Below are 22,699 nucleotides of genomic sequence, written 5' to 3'. Positions count from 1 at the left end.
TCGAATAAATGGTCATTTCCGTATGTGAGCTCGAGAAAGGTAAGAGCAGAATACATCGTTCTCATCCGAGCCGATTGTTCTGGACATCTGCTAGCAACTAAATTCGAAATTGCCGCTTGGGCCCAAACACAAAAGTGGGGGCCCCCTGTCGTTTGCTTTAGCCGGAAGGCTTAACTTCCCCGCACCACCAGCTTTCGTATATCCGGAACAAGGACAATTCTATGAACCATTATCCTGCAGACCCCTTCGGAAGTATACTTCTATGTTTCGGATCTGAGAAAGTTTGCACGACGCAATTCAAAATGGCGGAAGCTCGACAACCACACACTTCGTTGAATTCTCCGCCATCAGCTGAAATCGCTCATCCAAGGGACGAGAGCACCGAGACTCAACCGGCGCCCGCAGCAAAACGACGAAAAAGGGATGAGACTGAGAGAATACGTGTTAGTAGAGCTTGCGATCGTTGTAAAAGGTAAGATAGTGAACCCCCACATGTTGCGGAATAGACATCTTACAAATGTATTTCAAAGAAAGAAGACAAGATGCAGCGGAAATCAACCTTGCAATATCTGCACAACTGCTGGTTTGATCTGTGAGTTCACAGCAGCCTATAGGCGTGGGAGAATACCTCCAATAACGACAGAGAAAGGACATCTCGAACATCTCGAAAGTATTTCTGAAAATGCCCCAAGTTCTACCAGTGTTGAACAAGAACACGTGATTGAAGCCACCAAACCTTTCCCAAATCATCACAATGCGTTTCATAGCCAATTGAGCGGAGATTTTCCCAGTATCCCACATGATGTAGCTATAGCTGCATCAACACTGGCCCGGCTCCAGCCTGCTATTGTTGAGAACTCGAACCCAATTTCGAGAATGCAATCATCCCGGAACTCACCAGAGCCTCCGCAAACTGACCTCCAGGGACACTACGTGGGCCCTTCTTCTGGGGCCTCTTTTCTTTTAAGAGTGCAGAAAAAGTTACACCGAGAGATCACACTCTCCCAGGATTCATCCATATTCACATTTGGGGATGCTCCCCTACCAGAATTTGACCCTTCTTTCTTCGTACTTCCCCCAAAATCCGACGCCGAGAATCTTGTTGCAAGATACTTTGATTTCGCAGTGCCGACCCATCGCTTTCTACATCGCCCAACTATTGAGCTCTGGGTACATGAATTCTACGATAATCTAGGAACTTTTCAACGGAAAAGCGGTGCCAAAGGACGAACGGCTCTTTTATTTATGGTTTTTGCTCAAGCAAGAGATTACATGCCTGGCGTTGGCAAACAGAATGATTTTGATACGAGGTAAATACTACGAGACAATGATTTAGAATTAAATTCTTTCACGAGAGACTTCCGCCTCTTTAATTGGCCAAAACACTCTCGATCGCACTCAAATATTGAATGTTTCTGGTCATTGAATTATGGTGGAGCATAGGTAGCTTTTATATCTAGCCTGGTACTCCGAGAACTTGTATAATTTGAAATTGAACCAATTATCATCATGTTATTTTTCTCAAGCTAACAATACTGTAGTTCCCGATACTTCCACGCCGCTGATCGTCAACTGACATCTGAAACTGGAGGAGTCCTTTTAACTAGTGTGCAAGCTCGGCTGTGTCAATGCTTCTATCTCTTATCACAGTCGAGGGTCAACCATTGTTGGAGCTTATTCGGAACCACGGCTCATTTGATCCTCGCTCTCGGCATCCATCGCAAGAGACGTTTAGAGTCTCAAAATAATGTGGATATGATTGAACTAGAGTGCAGAAAGCGAGTTTTTTGGTGTGCATACACACTGGACAATTATCTAAGTGCAGCTCTCGGAAGACCTCGAACCTTTCACGATGATGATATAGATCAAGTGAGCCACCCTTCTATCAGGCTAACGATTGCGATTGCCCCATAATTTTCTAAGACATCATTTAGGAACTTCCGAGTTGTGTTGATGACTCTGATCTTACTTCAAGACATGTTCACGTCAATAAGTCTAGAGCCCAGTCTATCATGATGGCACCTATCGCTCATGGAATGTGAGCGTAAGAATCTCGATTATGTGTTTGCAAGCTCACTCCTCTGCAGGCTGTCCCAGATAATCAGCCATATTCTTCGCGATCTTTATTCCATTCGTCCACCATCTTCCACTATTCGTCTTTCTCTAGCAGACCAGTATTGCAAAAACCTTCAAGAGTGGCGTACGAAGTTTACTGGGTTTCTAGATGCTAATGGTGTAGATACATCTCTATTGATACCTCTATTCCAACGTCAAAGAAATGTTTTGAATCTCTCATATTGGCATGCACTGATCTTAGTCCATCGACCCTTCCTACTGCGAGACTTTGCCAGTCTTCATAAAAGGAACTTGTACCATTCTAGAGAAACTTTAATTGGCAATTCGATGGACAAGAATGTCTTCAATTGTTTACAGGCTGCAATGGAAATCACTAACATCGTTAATCATTTGACGGAGGCCGGACAACTGTACCAGGCATTCTGGGTAAGTACCATCCCTGATAACTCTATAGCAATACCCTGACTCGACTAGTTCACTCATTATTTCGCATTCTGTGCGGTAGTTGTGCTATACGTATACACAATACAACACCGTTGTCATCCTCGAGAGGAATATATCAAATATTTTGAAGCTGCTGTTCGATGTCATTCTCAGATCTCGTCTAAAGCCAAAAATGAATCCTTGGCACAAAGATATAGTGTAGTGCTGGAAGAACTTAGACTCGAAGCTATTACATACCCTCAAGGACAAGTTAACCACGGATCTCCTGTTACCCAGACCGAGAGCGGTTCCCATTCAAATCGTGAAAGTCTCGTCACTGCACCGAACGCGGCCCACGAATATGGGAATGGTGGAATTGCAGTAGCACGTTCAATTGATGGAGCTGATGGCGATTATGTAGAGTCAAGTCCTTCTGTGACTATGGATCCCCTCACTGGCTGGGGCCAATTTGATTCTTTGGTACGTTCTTATGTAAAGTCTCCATGGAAACTATGCTTACTTCGTAGGTTACTGGCGGAGTGGGTGGCTTCGACTTTATTTCTACAGGAGATAAAAATGATCAATGGGACACGGGAATGGGTAATCATTCCGGATATTAATTCATCGTCATGCTTCTTATTCGCTTCCTTCCCCACTTCAAGATTAATCCGTGATTCGTTATTTCCTAGTTCCGGATCTCGGATATGCACCTGGGGCACGGATACTTGTGTAGGCTATGCAGTGCAGCTCAATACACTTCCATGGAAAAATATTCCTCCAGTCATATATAGCGCTTTGATACATCCGGGCAGAAAGCCTCATCAAAGAGAGGACACACACGTCTGCATGCCATTCTTCTTGTCTCTTTACAATTCAGAACCATGTCGGCCATAGTCGAGACTAGAGCATTCACAGCACCACATGAGAGGTTGGAAAATTCGTCTCAACCCGGAAAGACTATACCTAGTCGACTTCTATACACTGTCGACGATCTGATTTACAATCGAAGTCAGACTATTCCAGATGTCCCTCTATTAGCATATCCCGGTAGCCTGAAGGGAAGATCGGACTATGTTCATTACACGGCGAGGGATCTTGATCGATTTGCTGACCATGGTGCAAATATATACTCATCAATTGGTCTCCTTCCTAGTGTTAGTATACAACTCAACTGTTGGGAATTTATTCTAACAGTGAGACAGTCATCAAAAAGTCCTGTTGCAGAAGTCGTTGCGCTCCTGGCACCATCAAATCTTGATTACGTCGCTACCATATTTGCCTTGACACGCCTGGGTTTCGCAGTCCTGTTGCTTTCTAATCGATTGGCACCAGAAGCATACATTTCTCTCTTGGAGAAGACGAAATGTAAGCGAATTGTCAGTTCAGATAATCACCATGACGTTCTCAAATTGATTCAAATTGAGCTGGAAATATCTCAATATCCCTTGTTGAGACAATCTCAATATGATACCAAAGCTCCATTAACCCCACGATTTCCTCGATCTGTGGGAACTGTCTCAGATTCAGCACGTAATTCATTCATAATCCATTCATCGGGCTCAACAGGGGTTCCAAAACCAATCTTTCAAACACATGCGGCTTGTCTCTCCAACTACGCCAATAGTTTCGGTTACCGGGCATTTTTGACATTGCCTTTATATCATAACCACGGATTATCGTCATTCTTTAGAGCGATCTACTCGGCAAAGGAGATTTCTATGTTCAATGCTAACCTGCCATTGACGGGAAAGAATTTGATTGAAGGAATGGCTGCAGTAAAACCCGAAAGTTTTCATGGTGTGCCTTACGCTTTGAAGCTACTCGCCGAGTCTGAAAGTGGAATTGAAGCTCTGAGAAGATGCAAATTAGTCTTGTTTGGGGGAAGCAGCTGCCCTGACGATCTTGGAGACCGCTTGACACAAGCTGGAGTTTACCTAGTTGGTCATTACGGCGCGTGAGTTTTAGTAATTTCTTCAGTAACAATAAATTCTGACCGAGCATACAGCACCGAGATAGGTCAGCTCATGACTTCTTTTCGTCCACGAGAAGATACAGCATGGAACTATGTTAGACCTTTGCCATCGTGTGTACCATACATTCAAATGGTGCAACAATCAGAGAACACATTTGAATGTGTGGTATTAGATGGGTTACCGTCAAAAGTCACCTCAAATTCTCAAAATCCTCCAAATTCGTTCAAAACGAGTGATTTGTTCACCCCTCATCCTTCAATTCCAAATGCATGGAAATATCTTGGACGTTTAGACGATCGTGTTACACTCGTCAATGGCGAGAAAGTCCTCCCGATCACATACGAGCATCAGATTAGAGAGCACGAATTGGTAAGAGAAGCGTGCGTGTTTGGCGTTGGCCGAGCATTTCCTGGTTTGATCATCGTTCCAAGCGAGAAAGCGACCAGCATAGGTGAAAAAGCATTGCTACAAAAGCTCTGGCCAGTTGTAGTTGCTGCGAACTCAAGAGTGGAGAAATTCAGTCAGATCTCGAAGGAAATGGTCCATATTCTAAACGTTGGTGTCGATTATCCCTGCACAGATAAAGGAACCATGATTCGCCCTGCTTTCTACAAAAAGTTCGAAAATCTCATAGATTCTATGTATCAGAGCTTTGAGACACCACTAGATTCTTTGAAAGGTACTCTCCAGTTGAATAGAGAGCAATTAGAAGACTTCCTACTTGGTGTCTTCACAGAACGAGTTGGGATCCAGCACCTCGAAAGAGATACTGATTTCTTCGAGGCAGGCGTTGATAGTTTGCAAGCGATTTCAGTCCGAGGTATCATTTTGCGCGAGTTGGATCTGGTTTCTGGAGTACCGAGTCAGAATGTGGTTTTTGAGTTTCCGAGTGTGCAAGACTTAGCTGAACACTTAGATTCTCTTCGAAAAGGCGAGGTATCAGAGCAGAAGGACGAGATCAAAATTATGGAGGAATTGATTCAAAAATACTCCCATTTTGAAGGACATGTCCCAGGTTCCAGCATCGTGAACGGGGAAACCATTGTAAGTCATAAGTTCAAGGCTTTGTTGTTGCCTGCTAACCCTTTGCCCGAAGATTTTGACTGGTGCTACCGGCTCACTTGGGGCACATATTCTCTCTCAGCTCGTAGGGAAAAACTTCGTCAAGGCAATATATTGTCTTGTCCGAGCTAGGGATCGACAACAAGCAGAGGAAAGAGTCAGAAATACTCTTTCAACCAAGAAATTATCGCCAAAATCATTTTCAAAGATTCATTGTCTTCCATCAGATCTCAGCAACAAAAATCTTGGCCTCGACACCACCTTGTTCCAAACCTTGCGAGATAATCTTACAACTGTGATCCATTGTTCCTGGGCTGTAAACTTTAATCTGGGTGTCCAAAGCTTCGAGTCGCATCACATCAAAGGAACTGTGAACCTCTTGAATTTGTGCCTCACTGTCCGCACGCCATTTCCCGCGAGATTATTCTTCTGTTCTTCCATATCAGCGGCAGCGGGTACTCCTTTGCCCGCGATGATTGAGGAAACATACATTACGAATCTGAATTATGCTCAAAATATGGGATACGCTCGGTCAAAGTTAGTCACTGAAACGGTGATTAGAGAAGCTGCGAGACAGACTGGAATGCAGGCAAAGGTTTTGAGAGTTGGTCAGATTGTTGGAGATACAATAGAAGGGCTGTGGAATGGTACAGAAGCCATCTCACTGATGATAAGAAGTGCCACAACGCTTCATGCTTTACCAGCCCTGAATGAGGTGAGAATCACCATAGTGCACACTTCCCATGCCAGTACTAACTATACATAGACACCCTCCTGGTTACCTGTTGATATAGTCGCAAAAGCTGTTCTGGAGGTTGCTGGCCTCGAGAACTATTCACCAGAGGGGCCCATGCAAAACGCGGACTTCGAAGACATTGTCTACCATGTACAAAACTCACACACTTTCTCCTGGACCCATGACCTTCTTCCTGCTTTGCATGCAGCAGGATTAGAGTTTGACATTGTCAATCAAAGAGAATGGATTAAACTACTAAGGGAGAGTGAACAAGATCCGAATAAGAACCCAACGATCAAACTTTTAGATTTCTTCACTGAAAAATATGATAATGACAAACCTGGTCGACAGGGACTTGTCTTCAAAGCGGAGAAAACAGGTTCCAAGTCCGTGTCTATTCAGAATGGTTACGACATTGTGGGGAGTGGGCTGGTCAAGAGATTTATCGATAGTTGGAGAAAGGAGTGGTGATCACTCAAATGTACATTGTTGTATCCATCATTTTTAGGTTATTCTATTTAGTACAATATTCTCAATATATTTGATTGTAAGCAACTCGTATTGATCGTTATCATTCGTGCTCTATGTAACGTTGTTATCTCTTAAAACACCTTTTGTGCTGTTCTCGTGTGGTGACCCTACCATTGAAATGGAAGGAGCTTATAAACTCAGATTACAGTATAGGGCCAAACGAAATCTGGTAAGTGTCAGGGTAGGACTGCGTTGTTCACGTCACATTGCCAGCCATTCCAAAGCCTGTCTAAGTTCCGGAAATATCACCAACAGTAGTTGTTTCAAATCCCCGCATTATGCTGTTAACATTTCCGGCCGCGCACTCGCTAAGTTAATACACTTTCATCATCCTCAAATTCATCCGTCTGGATGGACCCAAGACAGCAGCCCAGGGTATCCAATGTTGCGGACTGCAGTCCAACAATATATGGGTTTGAATGTCTAAAAGCAGTTACAAAGCCGAAGATAGTTCAATGTTCCGATCAAATTCAATATCCCAGGTGATTTGAATATTCTAATTGGTTTGGGGATAAACTTCATTGTTGGACGGCAGTCCGGACTATTGGACACCCTATAGCAGCCGGTCGGATATGTATAATGTGATTCATGTTTGCAAAGCTGCATACCCGTATGCAGATCTTTAGCAGTACCACCTACCTTTCGAATCTTTTTGCTATCAAATATTTACGAGTATGAGTGATTGCAAGGTTGCAATGCCCTTTTTCCGTGAGCCGTGGGGTAACGCGGGGGAAGTGAGGGGCCCCGCATACCGCATATTGAGCTGTATGTCCCCATGTATCATTTCTTTATAGCTGCCATAGCTTTCATCGATATTATGAGTTCTCAAGCTATCTTTTACTTGGATCTTACCTCGGTATATCCAGTAAGAGTTACTTTCCAAACTCCAATATAATTCTAAGAGCTTTTGCCAATTTCTGGATCAACAATATCATTTCCTATCAATCGCGAATATAGCAAGACTTACATCATATGAGCTATGGCACCCCTTGGCGCTTCCCCTACTGATACCGACACCGGCACTAAGATCAACTCTAATGAGGTCGAGTTCGTAGAATATGTCTCCTCAACGCCCGCGAAATCTGGTCGTGCTCCAGCCTACGTACGCAACCTTACACCAGAAGATCGTAAGAGAATTGAAACTTCACTGAGGCGAAAAGTCGACACGAGATTACTTCCTATGATTGTTCTCATTTATGTCATGAACTACCTAGACCGTAACAATATTGCTGCTGCAAAATTGGCTGGACTAGAAACAGATTTGAATCTGACAGGAGATCAGTTTCAAACTTCTGTTAGTATTTTGTTTGTGGGATATTTGCTAATGCAAGGTAATTTCTCGCGTCCAGAAGCGAGATCATGGAGTATTGCTGACAAGGACTTGATTAGTGCCATCTAATCTCCTTCTTAACAAGCTTGGCAAACCTTCCCTATATCTTCCTGGGTGTATGGTAGTTTGGGGGGTTATCTCGGGGGCTACAGCTGGGTGTCAAACTTATGGTGGTCTACTCGCCTGTCGATTCATTCTTGGTTTTGTTGAGGCGGCTTACTTTGTAAGTTATATATTTAACTTCACCTAAAATTGTCATCTGCTAATCATATTCTAGCCCGGTTGCCTGTATTACCTTTCTGCTTGGTACACACGTAAAGAACTTGTTAAAAGAACGGCTCTTTTATACTCAGGATCTTTACTTTCGGGTGCATTCTCTGGGTTGATCACTGCAGGTATAACAAATGGGTTGAATGGCGCCAGAGGTCTTAGTGCTTGGAGATGGCTTTTTATAGTTGAGGGCTCGATTACAGTTCGTTCTCATAACCTGACTCCCCAGTTTTTCGAAGTTTAAATTCACTAATAAATTCAGGTTTTCATAGCACTGTTTGCGTTTTTCATCCTACCCGATCTTCCACGTACAACAAGTTGGCTATCCGAAGATGAGAAAGAACTCGCAGCCTGGAGACTAGAAGAAGATATCGGACAAGACGACTGGGTTGATAGTAAGCAACAAACATTTTTACACGGCGCCAAACTCGCTGCGAAAGATCCGAAAGCATGGCTTCTTCTCGCCACTATTTATGGATTTACATCCGCGGGCACTGTCACCACTCTATTCCCATCGGTTGTCAAAGGGCTTGGCAGGAGCAATATTGAAACACTTCTCTTGACAACACCCCCATACTTAATTGCTGTCGTTGCCATTCTTTGTAATGCATGGCATGCAGATGCAAGTGGCGAAAGATATCTACACATTGCTGGACCCCCGGTCTTGGCTTTTATCAGTTTTGCTATTGCAGCTGGCACGACGAAGTTTGCACCGAGATACTTGGCCATGTGCCTCATGGTAGGAGCGAACTATTCAGGATATGTTGTTGCACTTAGTTGGATTTCAAATGGTATGTTGAATAGTGGCTACATGTTAATTACAAAGACTAATGTAATGGAACATAGTACTTCCTCGACCTCCATCTAAACGTGCAGCTGCTCTCGCCGGTATTAATGCGTTGAGTAATGTGGCTCAAATTTATTCACCATACCTTTATCCTAGTAAGCTCTCATTGCCCCTGGTGCTTCAAATGAATTGGCAAATTATCGATCTAACCTCTCCATAGGCAGCGATGCACCTCGTTATGCGAAAGCAATGTATGTCAACCTTTCAATGTCAGTGGTATCGATTATATTTGCAACAATACTCCGATTCCATTTGATTGGGTTGAATAAGAAGTTAGATAGAGGGGAAGTTGTTGAGGGAGTTAATAGTAAAGCCGGTCCAGGAAGTAATGTTGAAGAGGGCGAAGGAGAAGAAGTTGCTGTTGATACAGGATTTAGATTTCTATACTAGATATCTTATAGGATACCATTGAAGAAATAGATTTTTGAGGAATTTGATGTTAATAGCCAATAATCTCAATGAGCCAGCGCCCAATTACAAACTTGACAACAAGTTGACAGAGTTATCGTCGCTTCTCAAGCTACAATACCTTCAGCAAACTTCGGCAAAGCTCCACAATAGCCCATTGCAATTCACCCAATCCTTTCTAGATTCTCAAGTTGATAATTAAATATCTAAAAAATCGAACCGATTCTACCAAACATGCCAAACATGAGAACCCCGGTGACGCGTAAATTAATCCCAATACTCCATGATAAAAACAAAGATTTCAAACTGACAAAATCACATAGAATGGTTAGCGTGTCGATCTTATATTCTTCTGAGAAATCAGACTATTATGACCGTCGAAAGTTGTGGGTTCAAGTCCCACCCGAGGTATTAAATTTTTGCTGTTGTAAATATTTGTGCCTTCTATCCTCTTTCAAATTTGATGATTTAGGAAGGTGAGGTAGTGTTGGTGGTGGGAAGCAGGTCAACGTATGGATATCGTGGGAAGTAATGACTCGCAAACATGAAATCCGCACCCCAACCCAGTTATTTTGTAAGTCATATCAAAGGAGAGTCGATAAATCGCTGCGTCTATCTCGAATCATTGCATGTTCTTATTATCCTATAAGGATTGGTGTTCTCGAATGTTCTCATGCGGTGTGGTAGAGAGCCCTGGAGAGAGCTCTCATCTCATTTGACGGGATCATAAAAATTCAAAGAATGCTCTGACTCGTTGTGACGGGAAAACTTATAATATTTTGACTTGCAATAATCTAAATTTGTGAAAATATCTAGCAACGTTGTCGATTCCTAGGATGCCATCCCATTATGACCCATTCACTCTGAAACACTTACAAGCACGACTGTCGATGACATAACTCTATCTTGAACATTTCTTAATGACGAGTTATTGAACAATTGGTAACTTCAGTGATCTAATAGTTACTTGAGTTCTGAAAAAATCAAAAATAAACTCGTTCATGTCAGACCAAACCGCCCGACCTCGAATTGACGGAAATTGATGAACTGGAAATCAATCACAACAAACAGACTCACTGCCATCAGAGTCATATGTCATCCTTAAGAAAAGTTAGTTAAAATCTTCAGTCAAGGCAATTCTCCTCGAACTTACCTTTTTCTCGTGAATATACTTTTCATTTTTTGCCATAATCCTCGAACTCCTTTTCCCTGAGCACATAAACCACTAGAATAACTAGGTGGATAATGCAACCGAAAACAGTCTGGAGCAGGTTCAAGTACTCTATCCACGATAACATGTACCGGCGCATTCGGTGTTGGTGCCATAAATCTTGGCTTGGGAGGACCAGAAATTGGCCACATTGACATGGAAATCTCCCATCCAGGTTGGACATGATCTTGCCAGAGTTGAGGGAGGATGACTTCCCCAGCCGGATTCATAATATCATAATGACCTTCGCTAACATGTGAGCCGATGATTTCGACATGAAGAAATGCTGCTTTGATGAGTTCTGAAATTCCCTGAGAATGTTAATTACTTAGACAGAAAAACAGGAGGAGTATAATTTTACTTACTTCCCAGGTCTCACATCGGTGATAAGGGAAGCTAAAGCGTCTCCCGACTGCATCCTTAAGCTTAATTGGCTTCCTGGTGTTCACCTTCTCACTTAGAAAACTGGAATTTGACTCCGCCTGGCGTGATAGAACATTTTCAAGCCTTGTAATAAGTCGTTCTTCCTGGGACGACTCTAGCTGCTGGATAACATTCTCAAGCTTTATAAACAAACCATTAGGGTAGCTTTTGTCACTTTCTGCTGTACTGGAGTCTACCATAAATCTTGAAATGGCAGGTGCTGTTATCGTTAGACTTGATGCATCGACTTGCTGAATTGTCGCAGCTGAATCTACTACACTTTCTTGAGAAACTGAGATAGTTGACTGATTCACCGAAGCCGTTGGCGGTATCTCATTACTCGTTGCAGGTACATCACCATGATTAATGTAGGCAGGTGGGGATGACGATGATTGGTTTGATTTTGACATTGTGAAGCGTGCAGAAAGAATACTTGATGTATATAGAACTTTTATGTTGCTATACAAGAACGAATGAATTAGGTGAGTTTTCAGAATGCTCTTTGATGTGCTCTTATACTTGTTTGACTTGAAAGGGAAACAATCGAGAGAATGTCGTGATAATTAGAAATTGCAATGGGGCATTTGGGGCATATTACTCGGCGGCCAACAAATTTTGCCGAACTGCTTGGGGCTTTCTTTTTCAAGCAACGCATGTAAGATTGACAAGGCTGTAGGTAAGCAGCTCGAAATGGTTTGAATTTGCCCACTTCGACCGATAACTGCATTTGTGTGACGAGAAAAGGAAAAAAGTGACTGCAGATTTGCTGATTACAGAGTTGCCCAGCTTGTTAAATACGGATCGTAAAAGTTGCACCTTTTGATTCAGGGCATCCTTTTCCGGGGACCGAATGACCACAGCACCTCCCAAGGTACAATCATGTAAGAACGACGCCTCGATCATTAGGAAACAATCAAAAGCCGCATGCATAAATTCGTTGCTCACATATGTGTTATTGTCCTTTCGCGAGATCCTGGGCTATAACCGAGTAAATTGTGAACAAGTATGGCGGCAGAAAAGGGCATTGCGGAGCCAGTGTAAAAAATGGAAAAGATACCACTCTAGATACGCTCAGTTTCTGTACCTCCTCATGCTGCCAGACTGCCTTCAACTGTGGGATGATACGATGATCGATCACAACTTTATACGCAATACTTAGGTGATAATATTGCCGGTGATGTGAATTTATGGTCATTGATCCTTGTTACAGGAAATGGCTCTCGAGAACCCGAGTCTACCACGAAGAAAGGAATGTCAATGCAATTACAGCCAAACCAGTTTTCTTCCTCTCCAGGATTTCAAAATTCCTCGCACTAAATTGGTCAAGTACCATCAGTAAGCGATAGCGAGGTGTCTGCAAGTCACAATGGAGAAATAGTAGTCCGATAGGAAATATGATAGAAACAACGAAATCAGAATTGAAAGGGAAAGTAGTCTATTGGAGAACTGGGAAACAAACAAATAAAGCCATAGCACTAAGAGAATGGATGCAACCGAGCGTCATAGCAACTCTGAGCGTGTGTCGAGGGCCTCATAAGTTCATATGAACAGGAAATTTGATATACTAGGTGGTCGTAAAGGTAAGGTCTCCACCGCTCCTGTAGTATCAGCACTCAAATTTACAAAGTTTCCGAAATATTGTATTCAAGCCACAAAGCCTATCACTCCAAGGTATGATAATGGCTCGTGAAGATGTTGAAAGGCAGAACCGCAATGCAGGTACAGAGAAAACTACCTGGCGCGGCGGATTAATCTGTTTAAACCAGTGTCATCAACGCCAGGAATTGGGATCCAAAAGCGAGATAGCCGCAATGCCCCAAATTTTGAGCCGCACGAAAGATGCCAGGACTTTCAAATCGCCCCAGGCTTATACAGTGTTCCATGATGAACATACTGATCTCGTCAGATGATTGCGAGACTTCTCGAACCACCATAATTGCCCGGGTACCGGCCTTGCAAGGTGATTTCATAAGCGACATTGATTTCCGTCCTGGAATAGAAGCATAATAACGCTGCGCAAGACACCTCTTCAACATCCAAATTGGTTCAAACAATTGAAGGGCATGGAATAGTAGAAAGCCTTTTGCACGCCGAGTGCTAGCATTGTTAAAGCCTTACTCAGGATGCGTCAGCGGTCAGCAGTGTGCCAACATCTGGATAGGTTTGTAAATAGATAGTACAACTGCGGAAATAGGACAAGGCTTGTAAGAAGAAAGCCGAGAACTAAAATTGACACCGAACAGCAAAGCAAGATGATAGTTGATATACAAAATTGGTGCCCTCCACTAGAAATGCCTAACTCCTGTCGCTCTCTCGATTGTGTTCCGCCAATCTTCATCAGTATTGCAATGCCTATAAATATGGTAACTCGCTCCTTCACTGCCCTTCAGACGATGATCAAGGCTCTTGGTCATACTGCCGCATAACCTCCTCTACTTCTATCACCTTGTACTGTACTCAAAACTCTTCTGGACCAGTCCTTCAATAAGTATGGAACGTCACGAATCGTATCTCCGTGAGGAAGAAGGTCCCATCCGCGAGCGCCATATCTATTGTAGTTGAGCCAAGAACCGAAGATTAAGTATGCGGCCGTTGAAAGGAATGCACTATCAAAAAGTTATTAGCCGCTTACACCACTTTTGTACCTGAGAAGTAAAAAAAAAGGACCAGGGGACGGAAAAACATACACAATAATGAACCAAGTAAAAAACCCCCAATGTGAACTTTTCTTGTCATCACCATCATCCTTCGGGCCATCCTCACAAGCATACTTTGTGCGCCAAGTCAATCTTAGGATATCTGCGTCGCCTTTATCCTTATCCAACCTAACAAATTGGAGACTCGAGTCGTTACCTAGTGCTCCAATAACTCCATCATCATTCCCTTCTTCCTCCCTCTCGTCGAGCTTCTCATCCTTCTGCTTCTTCTTTGGCTCTGGTGGCACCCACAGATTTTCCAACCCAGTTCTGTTCGCATCGCAAATGAATTCCACGATAGCTTTTTGTGGTCTCTTGTTCTTCCCTTGTACGATGAAGCCGCCGTTTAGCTCTACACGTAATCCTTCCTTGTCGGCGTCTGAATGAGATTTAGAGTTGCTAAGTCGTTCCACTTTAGCGTCGAGAGGACCTCCGCCGTAATTTTGTAATTCGCCTGCAAATGGAACTATTTGTTGTGTTGCGTCTGATCCTTCCTCTTCGTTGATAACATGTGTTATGCCACAAACTGTTCCATCAAAGATGTTAGTGAACCAAGACCCTCTGAGTAACACACGATGAATTGGCTCGTGGCTAAAGTTTAACAAGACCTCGAATAGGGAAAGACATTACCTCTTGTCCCACCTGGACACTCATAGAACCCCTTCCTGACTATAGGGTTGCAAAGGTCGATTGTGTATGTTGTATTTGTCCATCCTTTTGCTTCACCGACATAATCTTCAACACTGTGTAATGCCGACCGTGGTCCACCTAATGCTTCCAAATTGAACGGCTTTTTGTCGATAACTATGTTCGTACAATCTAAGTTTCCGAGCGCGGAAGAAAGGAGTGGAAAGAGAAGGGTTGATAGAAATGCGGTTTCGGTTGGGAGGTTGTGAAGACGCATGATGGTTTGTCAGAATACCGTGGAATACACCGGAGTCCAGAGAGACGGACAATGGTTTCAAGTATTTTGGTTTATCAAGCACGCCCGCAATGTATGTCGAATGAAAAGATACTGAATCTCTATATTGAGACGTATCGAAGGCGAAATGCCAACAAGTAAGACAGCAGGTATTCGTGGTGAGATTACTTTGCTTGCGAAGTTTGCGATGCAATTGTTGAAGCTCATAGAGAATTTACCCAGACACGCCGGAGACTAAGAGTTGGAAGATGACGGTGATTACCTAAGCTGTTGCTTTATCAATCAAATCACATGATGTTTGCGGCAAGATTCGGTTTCGAGGTCGCTTTCAACTCAACTTGTGATCTTTGGATTCTGTAATTTCAATGATATTCATGTTTCATGTACTTACCTAGTATCCCTTTCCACAGTCTTGATCTTCAGATTCTATGATCATTTTGAGATCAGATAGAACTTATTAACACTACTTCTTCATATTGCCTACCAATTTCTCAAAATATTGACTGAAGAGATGTTTCGTTCACAATTATTCTGCCTCCGCGACAGCAGTTTTCGGAAAGCCAGCGAAGCGTCAAATATTGATGAAGCGGTACCGTAGGTTTAGAATCAAAGTCCATCTGTCTGCTCCGGTAAGATTAGTCCGGCAAGTATGCTAGGCCTACCAGATTTCGGAACTTTTGCAAGCTATCGTAGGTCAATCAATGTTCCCATATAAGGTTGCTATCTTGTGGTCAACAGTGTCATCTTCGGTCCCAGCGCCGAGAACTTCAAAAGGGATTCTTTTCACTATCAAGCTACCGATGTTACTGGGAAGAGTAACGATTTCAATATAAATGCTTTTACCTTGCGGCCCATACCCACGGCGCAAGATAGAAGTATTTTTCTTGTGACAGAAGATTTCTGGACATGGTGTCCTTGAAAGATATTTTCAACGCAGACTGAAGCATTGAGAGAAAGTAGCGTCCTATGCCAACGATAATACGTCCTTCATCAAGGTATCATCAGCCCTTCAATCAGAGAAGTTTTTGGTTGACAGACTCGAGCATGTCAATATCGGATCAAGATTCCAATGGTCAAATATATCAATGCTGGCGGTCTTCCATTCGACCAAGTCACATACTCAGTACGCCACGAACCAAGCCAGCCACGTTTCTGCATATAAACCAGTAGGAATGCTCCTTGGTGAGTATTTGAAACGCCAGCACAACTTCTCAACATTACTCACATTTGCTCGATGTGGTAAGAGAACTTCTTGCTGGAGACAACATACCTTAGTATGTAAAGGCATGTGGTAAATCACTTATCTATCAAGAGGGGTTTTGCATGCATATAGGAGCACGATAACGTTCACAATATTACTTAGCCACCTTGCACTGCTATCTTGTTAGTTGGTCGGTGACCTGAATTGTTCTAAGCCGACAAGAAGCGAATTTATGAATTGAAGATCACGGTGGTCCAGATCTCTACCTCGAATCAGAGAAGAACAGGATGATTGGAAAAGCATACTTTTGCGTATTTGACTTTCAGCGTGGAGCGAGTTGCGGCTTCGGTCAAATTATGGATCACATCTTTTCGGGTCCAATCCCGTGGAGAACCGCCCCAAAGATACCGCCCAAAGGCAGAGTGGAGGCAAATAACAATTGCTGGTATTCTAGGTTGGACCTACCGAGTGTGATGCGACTAGTGTCAGCCCTTTTTCTCCACTATGTTTTAGGCTTGATGGAGCGTGGCTGATATTGTGAATCGTTCTCCTTGCTCCACTGCATAACTGCATCGTTGGTGAAATTGCGTGTTTTAAGATGAATCTTGGTAGGGATGATAGCTTCTGTGGAGTAGATGGTTGGTAGTGACCCGTGAAGGTGGTATTTATGTATCCTTTGTCCCTACAGTTCCATTCCTTTCGTTTTTTTCTTTTGTATCTTTCAATTTCATAATTCCATCTGCATACTTCATTGTCGGCAGAGTAACTCACTCATTCGGAGCGCGCTGCGCTGTCTTGCTTAGCCCGGTCTACTCTGTCCGTCTCGTCATAGACAAATCAACCACCTCTCTCGCAACCAACCATATCCATTAAGAAACATACGCAGCTATGGTTGTTCATACTTTTACCCCGCATATCGCGAAGTTTGCCAGGTTCTCTCTTGGAAGGTTCACAAACCGTTGGGCTAATGAGGAAGAATTGAAGTTAGTACTGTACACCCCAATGTTCCTCTGATTCCTCATACTTGAATATGAATTGGGCTAGAGTTAGAAAGAAGAACAAGAGAAAATCGTGAATGGCAAAGAGAAAATTAAACTGACCAGGCATTCTTTACAGTAAACCTGCGATTTTGAAAGAGAACAAGATACCCAAGAATGTACCAGCCCAGTGGAACGTTCTTAGATGGCAATATCAGAGCGAGCTGTTGATGGAGATTAAGAATCAAGATATGGAAAAGACAAGACAACAGCAAGCACAAGACGACGTGGCGTTGGGGATGGCGGACGCAACCACCAAGATGAAGGGTTTAATGGGCGACAATCACCTCTGGATGTGTGCGATTTGAAGTGCTAGAATTCGTCTGGGGGAGAGTCGACTAGAGTGTTAACGACACATACTACACAGATAAAAGGGTATATTTCACACTTGACGATCGAAATGCATTATATGGCGTTTTATTGCGGATTGGAGGCTTTGCATGATACCAATGGCTCGCGGAAATCTCGAGCACTCGTCGGATAGCATCGGGAGTGGAAAGGAAAAGAGGCATAAACACATAGGCTGCTGGCAGCTTACTTAATTTTCATAGATCATTTTTCAACAACGATATAGTATACAAATTGTCCTGAACAGAGAGAGTCATGAACTGCGTTTTATCAAAAGTCCTCCTGCTCCGGCCACCAATTGCTGCGATGATAACTGTTAACTCCAAATTCAACACCAGGGGAGTGACAATGCTGTATAAATGCCCTTTGTATCACCTTGACGCAACCATAAATATTTCAGATTCGACTCGACCTCTTCGCAAATGAGAGAACTGAGATTCTCATGATTCGTCTAACGATCCGTGGCTCCCGATCCAAAGACACTCCTTTCTCTTGAGATTGAAGGCCTTATTTCTATTTCCCGTGGCATCGTAGCCCGCAGGTTTTGTAATTTATCTGCATCTCCGTTCATGTGTGTGAATTGGTCCACATGATACGTCTTGGGTTTGTTATATCGATCATCCACGGCTTTCATATCTTGATAGCATCTGTGTAATTCATTCGATTGACCTCGAAGCTCTTTGGCGTGAGCTCGACGTTCTCTGAGTCTGAGAGTTGAATTAGTATGATATTTTCACTTGTGGAATAATTGATGGGGTGGAAAAGCCGTTGTAAATGAGCTATGATGAAAGAATGTACCGAACTTACTTTTTAAGGCCAGCTACAATAGTAGGCATTACCAATTGATTATCAGTTCAATATTCCGAGATTGGAGAGAATAACTCTTGGTACGGTGTGAAGTCCTCACAATAGTGTGGGGTTTTGTGGATATGAAATGAGGGGAAATTATTAATGTGAGGAGGAGAAAATTACTAACTTATCTGCTTTGGAAAACAACACGAATGAGTACTTCCCTTGGGTATAAATATCTATTTGAGTAATACATTTCCCAATTCAAGTCAATGTCATTTTGAAAGATTCCAGGTCCCCGGTTTCGCGGCAGTCGAAACTTTAACTTGCCATATTTCTACATCTTCATCCAATGATCATTTGGCAAAGTGAATAAATTGTCGGGGTTTGTTCGGATACTATGATCACTGCCTCTTTGGTCTATCAAACTTAATTAGATCGATGTGAGTAACGTCGAGGCAGTGAAGGATAGTTTGAATGTTACGATCTGGAACCCGGTGCACGGAGGCAACGAATGATTTGGACAAAATAGCTGGCTCCGGCACTTGAATGGAGATAATGTATCTCCGGGTGCACATAGGTTATTTAAGATTCTCAAGCTGTGCAATGAGCTTGGGAGATATAATAGCATACTAAGTGGCTCTACTGTAACACTAGTTCGTGCTCTCTGGAGTAGGACATAATGTCTAGTATGAGATGGGATGAGAGGACTAGGTGTGGGTATTTGACATCTGAAGTAACAAAAGAGGGGGGCATATCTCAAAAGCATGAGGATTGACTAGACACTTGATGCTGGTATTCAACACTGTGAACCTAATCCCAACGTATAAATGCGTTCCTGAACTCGGTTATGTTGGAATCATCGGTTCGGTTCGGTTGAGGAGCGGTGTATAAAAAAGCTAACAAGCCTTGGGAGGTACGAATGCTTGTACTTCTCTTGATAATGAAGCTTATTGCGATTCAAAAGATTTGTTCTTGGTGATCGGACGGAACATGTGTAAAGTGCGAATGTTTGTTAGGCTAAGGAAGTAGGTTGGCTCGGTTGGGTAGTCTCAATTTCGTGGAGGCAGTGAAAGGCTTTTTTAAAAGCTCGCGTGTTGGGCTATTGGAGTTCTGAAATCTTGTTTTCTGGCGGGATCGAAAAGCTGCTCATGAGGCAACTAATGTTCAGAATTTTAAGACAACGCGCTTCTCAGATTCCATTTCGAGTTCTGGGTTTGATCAGGATGACTCCTTTGAAGACCGCCATCAGAAGACAAGAAAAGTCAAAAAAACATATCTAACGTTATGTGGAGTATGCTCATGACAAATAACGGACAAGGACAGCTAGTAAATCTTGCAGTCGTCACGGCGGTGAATGTGAATACCTAGTAGACATGGATATCTGTGGCAATAATTACAAGATGCTCGGAAGGATGGAGGCTCGAGGGGAGGAGAGAATTGAAAACAAGCACGTGATACATTCAAATTGCCCGAATAATTATTCGAGTACATGTACCTACAGTACTTCGTACAGTACTCGTCTCGTGTGGCTGGACAGGAATGGAGGCGGTGTCCATAAATGGTAAGCGGTGTAAAATAAATCTTGCAAAATACGCATACATTTGTTCATTTGTTTGCTAACTTGAATCATTGGCTTCCTCGACATTGATGACAACCTTGCTAATTTGCTAACAATGCCTCCATCACATACTCCTACCGTCAACTATCAAGAGCATTTTGGAATTGATAACAATAATTCTAGGAGAAGACGTACGACCAACCCATTCGATCAAAATACTGTCACTCCCATTCAGGGTATGTTATCATTAGGTGGCGATGCCCAAGATGATTTCGATTCAACCACAGGCACAGAAGATTTAAGTGAAGGAGAAGACGAAGGAGAAGACGAATCTGAAGGTGATCCTGTCATGGAAGATTTGGAAAACATGGACGAGGATATAGGCTTGGACGATGTCGCAGTTGAAGGTTTGTTTTAACAATGTTATTTCTCCCGCTGCCGCCTTCTTTCCGCACACATCACCAACACGTTGAGAGGAAAGAGTAACCGCGATCGCAACCAAACTCGTAGCTAGAATCAGAACCAGAACCTCTTAATCTTGAAGATGCCTGCTCTTCTTTCGCACTCTCTCAACTCAAACTGGTCAACTTGCACCAGTACATCTTGCAGCATAGCAATTCGATTGTATTTTGATCCCCGTTCCAAATATCAATGCACAATTTCACCACCCATTATGTAAAATCGATCTAACGTATTGCCTCATCTAGCTACCATGGACAATACACCGTTGTTCGACCCTGCCGCTCTCGGGCTGAAAGAGATTGGAAATTTGGCTAGCTGGACTGTTTCTAGTAGTAAACCTGGTTGTGGAGTTCTTGCACTCCGGGACGATGACACAAATTTGTTCTGGCAGTGAGTAACTATATACATTCTCGTCTCTACTTCTCATCTCTCCTCGGTACGAGACTTGCACATTCACTGACATGACCCACCTGCAGATCCGATGGACCCCAGCCTCATTACCTTAACATCCATTTTGCCAAATTCGCAAAGATTCGAGCCATTCGGATATTCCTTGATTTCGAAGCCGATGAATCTTATACTCCAACACGTATTCAGTTGCTTGGAGGCACAGGCTACCACGACTTGATTTCGTTTTCTGAACTTTCGTTTGTTCAACCGAAAGGTTGGATTGATGTCAACCTTGATCACGTAGGAGGAGGTTCAGATGGAAAAACACTACGCGCATTCATTATACAAGTCAAGGTTTTGGAAAACCACCAAAATGGCAAGGATACACATGTTCGTGGACTGAAGATATATTCTTATGACGAACGTCATGAATCTCCTCCGCCATCATATCTTGATGAAGAAGAAGATGAGACATGCTCTTCGATCGATCCGAACGAATTTGGAGGGCCTGACGATGATTTGAAGCGTGGAGATGTAGGTAATGATGATCAATTCTGGAAGGATTTTACGCAGGCAAAAATGGGAGGGCACAAGATGCCAAACCTAAGTGCTTTGAGCGAGCCTGGGTTCATGTCCGAGCTAGAACTACGTTGATTACACTACGATCACTAGGTTAATACTACATTACGATTGGTGGTGGTCACATTGGGAGTTATTAGGAGTCAATAAGATACCCTGGGTTTGTATAATAATACTGGATACGTAGCTCCATGATAAGAAGAGTATATCTCCCTTCCTTAGATTCTCGGTCCTGCCCTTTGTTAAGATGAAGACTCATCGAAAGGTCAAGCGTTTTCAAGTAGCAAGTGCCCTCTGCAAAACCGCACCAGATCTTTTCAAAGGCGATCTCGTATCTCCTTTCGGATGTACCCATCATTGTCAAATTTCAAAAGCAATATTTCGTCTTCTTACATTTGATTTGATGGAGAATGGCTGTGAAGTAGACTATATCGGTTAAAATTCTACTGTTCTGGCTTGCTCGTGCTTTCATTCGACTGCAATTTCGTCCCGCCTGTACCACACATATCAATAGGAGCACTGTTGAAACTGCATTCCATTGGATCTGAGCAAACATTGTCAAACCGCCAGATCTGCATCAATAGTCCAACCAAAAGAAACGTCAAGGAAGAAAATTTATCACCGTCTTCTGACCATATTCAATATTCTCTCGGGGTCTGTCTCGGGGAATGATATTTTTCGACAGTTGCCGTCATCTGTTAGGAGTAATCGGAGCGGCAAGTCCCCCAAGGATGTAGAGCTTCCAAGCCACGGCAGCCATCCACATTGTGACTGCACCTTGGCATGAAAGTTTCCTAGAACCAGCTTTGTTTTCTATGACAACAACAAATCCATGAAGATCCTTTGATTAGTTTCTACATCTATATTTGAGATTATTGGCACTAGTTGTGCGATGGAATTGATCGATACGGAAGAACATCTGCATAAGGGCGTACATCCTGCAATTTGGATCGGTTACTAGCTTTGTGCTATCTGCTTTCACGGCGGAAAGCTATCTTTGGTTTGGTGTGACTTACTAAAAGTCATATCACGTTAGTTGTTGGAGATTTAAAAATCAAGCGTGGGACCAATTTCCTCTTTGAGAACGCGATAGGGAGACGGCAAAGGCTGTCCAGTAATGTTGAGTGGAGGCGCATGGCCATCAAAGAGATTAGCGAATGACAGAAGATTGACGATCGATCAACCACAGCCCAGTAGTAGAATACACTTAGAACCTAGTGATGATCTTATCTGAAATTCCATCGTACTGTTGACTTTAGCCAGATGTTTAAGCAATGTGTTCTATGATCTAAAGTGTAGTTTTACCATGGCTAACATTTGCCGCAAGCATTGTTTTCCAAGTCATGTATCCCAGTCTGACGTAAGATTCCATGTCCAAACTTCTTACAATACTACCACCTGCTTCGAAATGTCAATTTAAATCAT

The 22,699-nt window shown here is 43.0% G+C and overlaps 8 protein-coding genes across 8 annotated transcripts; 5 read left to right on the top strand and 3 right to left on the bottom strand.

The window, feature by feature from the left end:
• Positions 1 to 302: 302 nt before the first annotated feature.
• EAF01_004563 (uncharacterized protein) lies at positions 303 to 3,119 on the top strand (the record flags this gene model as incomplete). The annotated part of the gene is made up of 7 exons (XM_038912817.1): positions 303 to 472; positions 531 to 1,310; positions 1,542 to 1,869; positions 1,935 to 2,038; positions 2,088 to 2,502; positions 2,551 to 2,979; positions 3,027 to 3,119. 7 exons carry the CDS (start codon positions 303 to 305, stop codon positions 3,117 to 3,119), a joined length of 2,319 nt encoding a protein of 772 aa, XP_038770903.1.
• Positions 3,120 to 3,380: 261 nt separating this feature from the next.
• On the top strand, positions 3,381 to 6,835 carry EAF01_004562 (uncharacterized protein; the record flags this gene model as incomplete). The annotated part of the gene is made up of 5 exons (XM_038912816.1): positions 3,381 to 3,653; positions 3,702 to 4,453; positions 4,505 to 5,516; positions 5,569 to 6,249; positions 6,301 to 6,835. 5 exons carry the CDS (start codon positions 3,381 to 3,383, stop codon positions 6,739 to 6,741), a joined length of 3,159 nt encoding a protein of 1,052 aa, XP_038770902.1. The 3' UTR covers positions 6,742 to 6,835.
• A 945-nt stretch (positions 6,836 to 7,780) lies between these two features.
• On the top strand, positions 7,781 to 9,638 carry EAF01_004561 (uncharacterized protein; the record flags this gene model as incomplete). The annotated part of the gene is made up of 6 exons (XM_038912815.1): positions 7,781 to 8,132; positions 8,191 to 8,354; positions 8,409 to 8,603; positions 8,664 to 9,192; positions 9,248 to 9,343; positions 9,409 to 9,638. The coding sequence occupies 6 exons, from the start codon at positions 7,781 to 7,783 to the stop codon at positions 9,636 to 9,638; spliced, it is 1,566 nt and encodes a 521-aa protein (XP_038770901.1).
• A 659-nt stretch (positions 9,639 to 10,297) lies between these two features.
• On the bottom strand, positions 10,298 to 11,699 carry EAF01_004560 (uncharacterized protein; the record flags this gene model as incomplete). Its single annotated transcript, XM_038912814.1, has 3 exons — positions 10,298 to 10,756; positions 10,810 to 11,177; positions 11,232 to 11,699. The coding sequence occupies 3 exons, from the start codon at positions 11,697 to 11,699 to the stop codon at positions 10,711 to 10,713; spliced, it is 882 nt and encodes a 293-aa protein (XP_038770900.1). The 3' UTR covers positions 10,298 to 10,710.
• A 2,000-nt stretch (positions 11,700 to 13,699) lies between these two features.
• On the bottom strand, positions 13,700 to 15,183 carry EAF01_004559 (uncharacterized protein; the record flags this gene model as incomplete). The annotated part of the gene is made up of 3 exons (XM_038912813.1): positions 14,616 to 15,183; positions 13,977 to 14,511; positions 13,700 to 13,895 (listed from the first exon to the last, which is right to left on the bottom strand). The coding sequence occupies exons 1-3, from the start codon at positions 14,887 to 14,889 to the stop codon at positions 13,700 to 13,702; spliced, it is 1,005 nt and encodes a 334-aa protein (XP_038770899.1). The 5' UTR covers positions 14,890 to 15,183.
• A 1,813-nt stretch (positions 15,184 to 16,996) lies between these two features.
• On the top strand, positions 16,997 to 17,453 carry EAF01_004558 (uncharacterized protein; the record flags this gene model as incomplete). Its single annotated transcript, XM_038912812.1, has 2 exons — positions 16,997 to 17,091; positions 17,225 to 17,453. 2 exons carry the CDS (start codon positions 16,997 to 16,999, stop codon positions 17,451 to 17,453), a joined length of 324 nt encoding a protein of 107 aa, XP_038770898.1.
• A 287-nt stretch (positions 17,454 to 17,740) lies between these two features.
• Positions 17,741 to 18,489, bottom strand: EAF01_004557 (uncharacterized protein). The gene is made up of 2 exons (XM_038912811.1): positions 18,301 to 18,489; positions 17,741 to 18,200 (listed from the first exon to the last, which is right to left on the bottom strand). Exons 1-2 carry the CDS (start codon positions 18,327 to 18,329, stop codon positions 17,945 to 17,947), a joined length of 285 nt encoding a protein of 94 aa, XP_038770897.1. The 5' UTR covers positions 18,330 to 18,489; the 3' UTR covers positions 17,741 to 17,944.
• Positions 18,490 to 19,958: 1,469 nt separating this feature from the next.
• Positions 19,959 to 21,349, top strand: EAF01_004556 (uncharacterized protein; the record flags this gene model as incomplete). Its single annotated transcript, XM_038912810.1, has 3 exons — positions 19,959 to 20,250; positions 20,551 to 20,695; positions 20,782 to 21,349. The coding sequence occupies 3 exons, from the start codon at positions 19,959 to 19,961 to the stop codon at positions 21,347 to 21,349; spliced, it is 1,005 nt and encodes a 334-aa protein (XP_038770896.1).
• Positions 21,350 to 22,699: the final 1,350 nt, after the last annotated feature.

This window comes from Botrytis porri (assembly GCF_014898465.1).
Source record: "Botrytis porri strain MUCL 3234 chromosome Unknown BPOR_006, whole genome shotgun sequence".
Taxonomy (NCBI): domain Eukaryota; kingdom Fungi; phylum Ascomycota; class Leotiomycetes; order Helotiales; family Sclerotiniaceae; genus Botrytis; species Botrytis porri.
The sequence above is the reverse complement of the archived record's forward strand: the minus strand, read 5'-3'. Positions and strand labels throughout refer to the sequence as shown.

What these genes read in the sequence shown, in the direction of transcription:
- EAF01_004557 (XM_038912811.1), bottom strand. Translation starts at nt 18,329, where the DNA reads ATGCCTACTATTGTAGCTGGCCTTAAAAA. An exon ending in ATTGTAGCTGGCCTTAAAAA is followed by an intron (nt 18,201 to 18,300) that starts GTAAGTTCGGTA and finishes TTCAACTCTCAG; the next exon opens with ACTCAGAGAACGTCGAGCTC.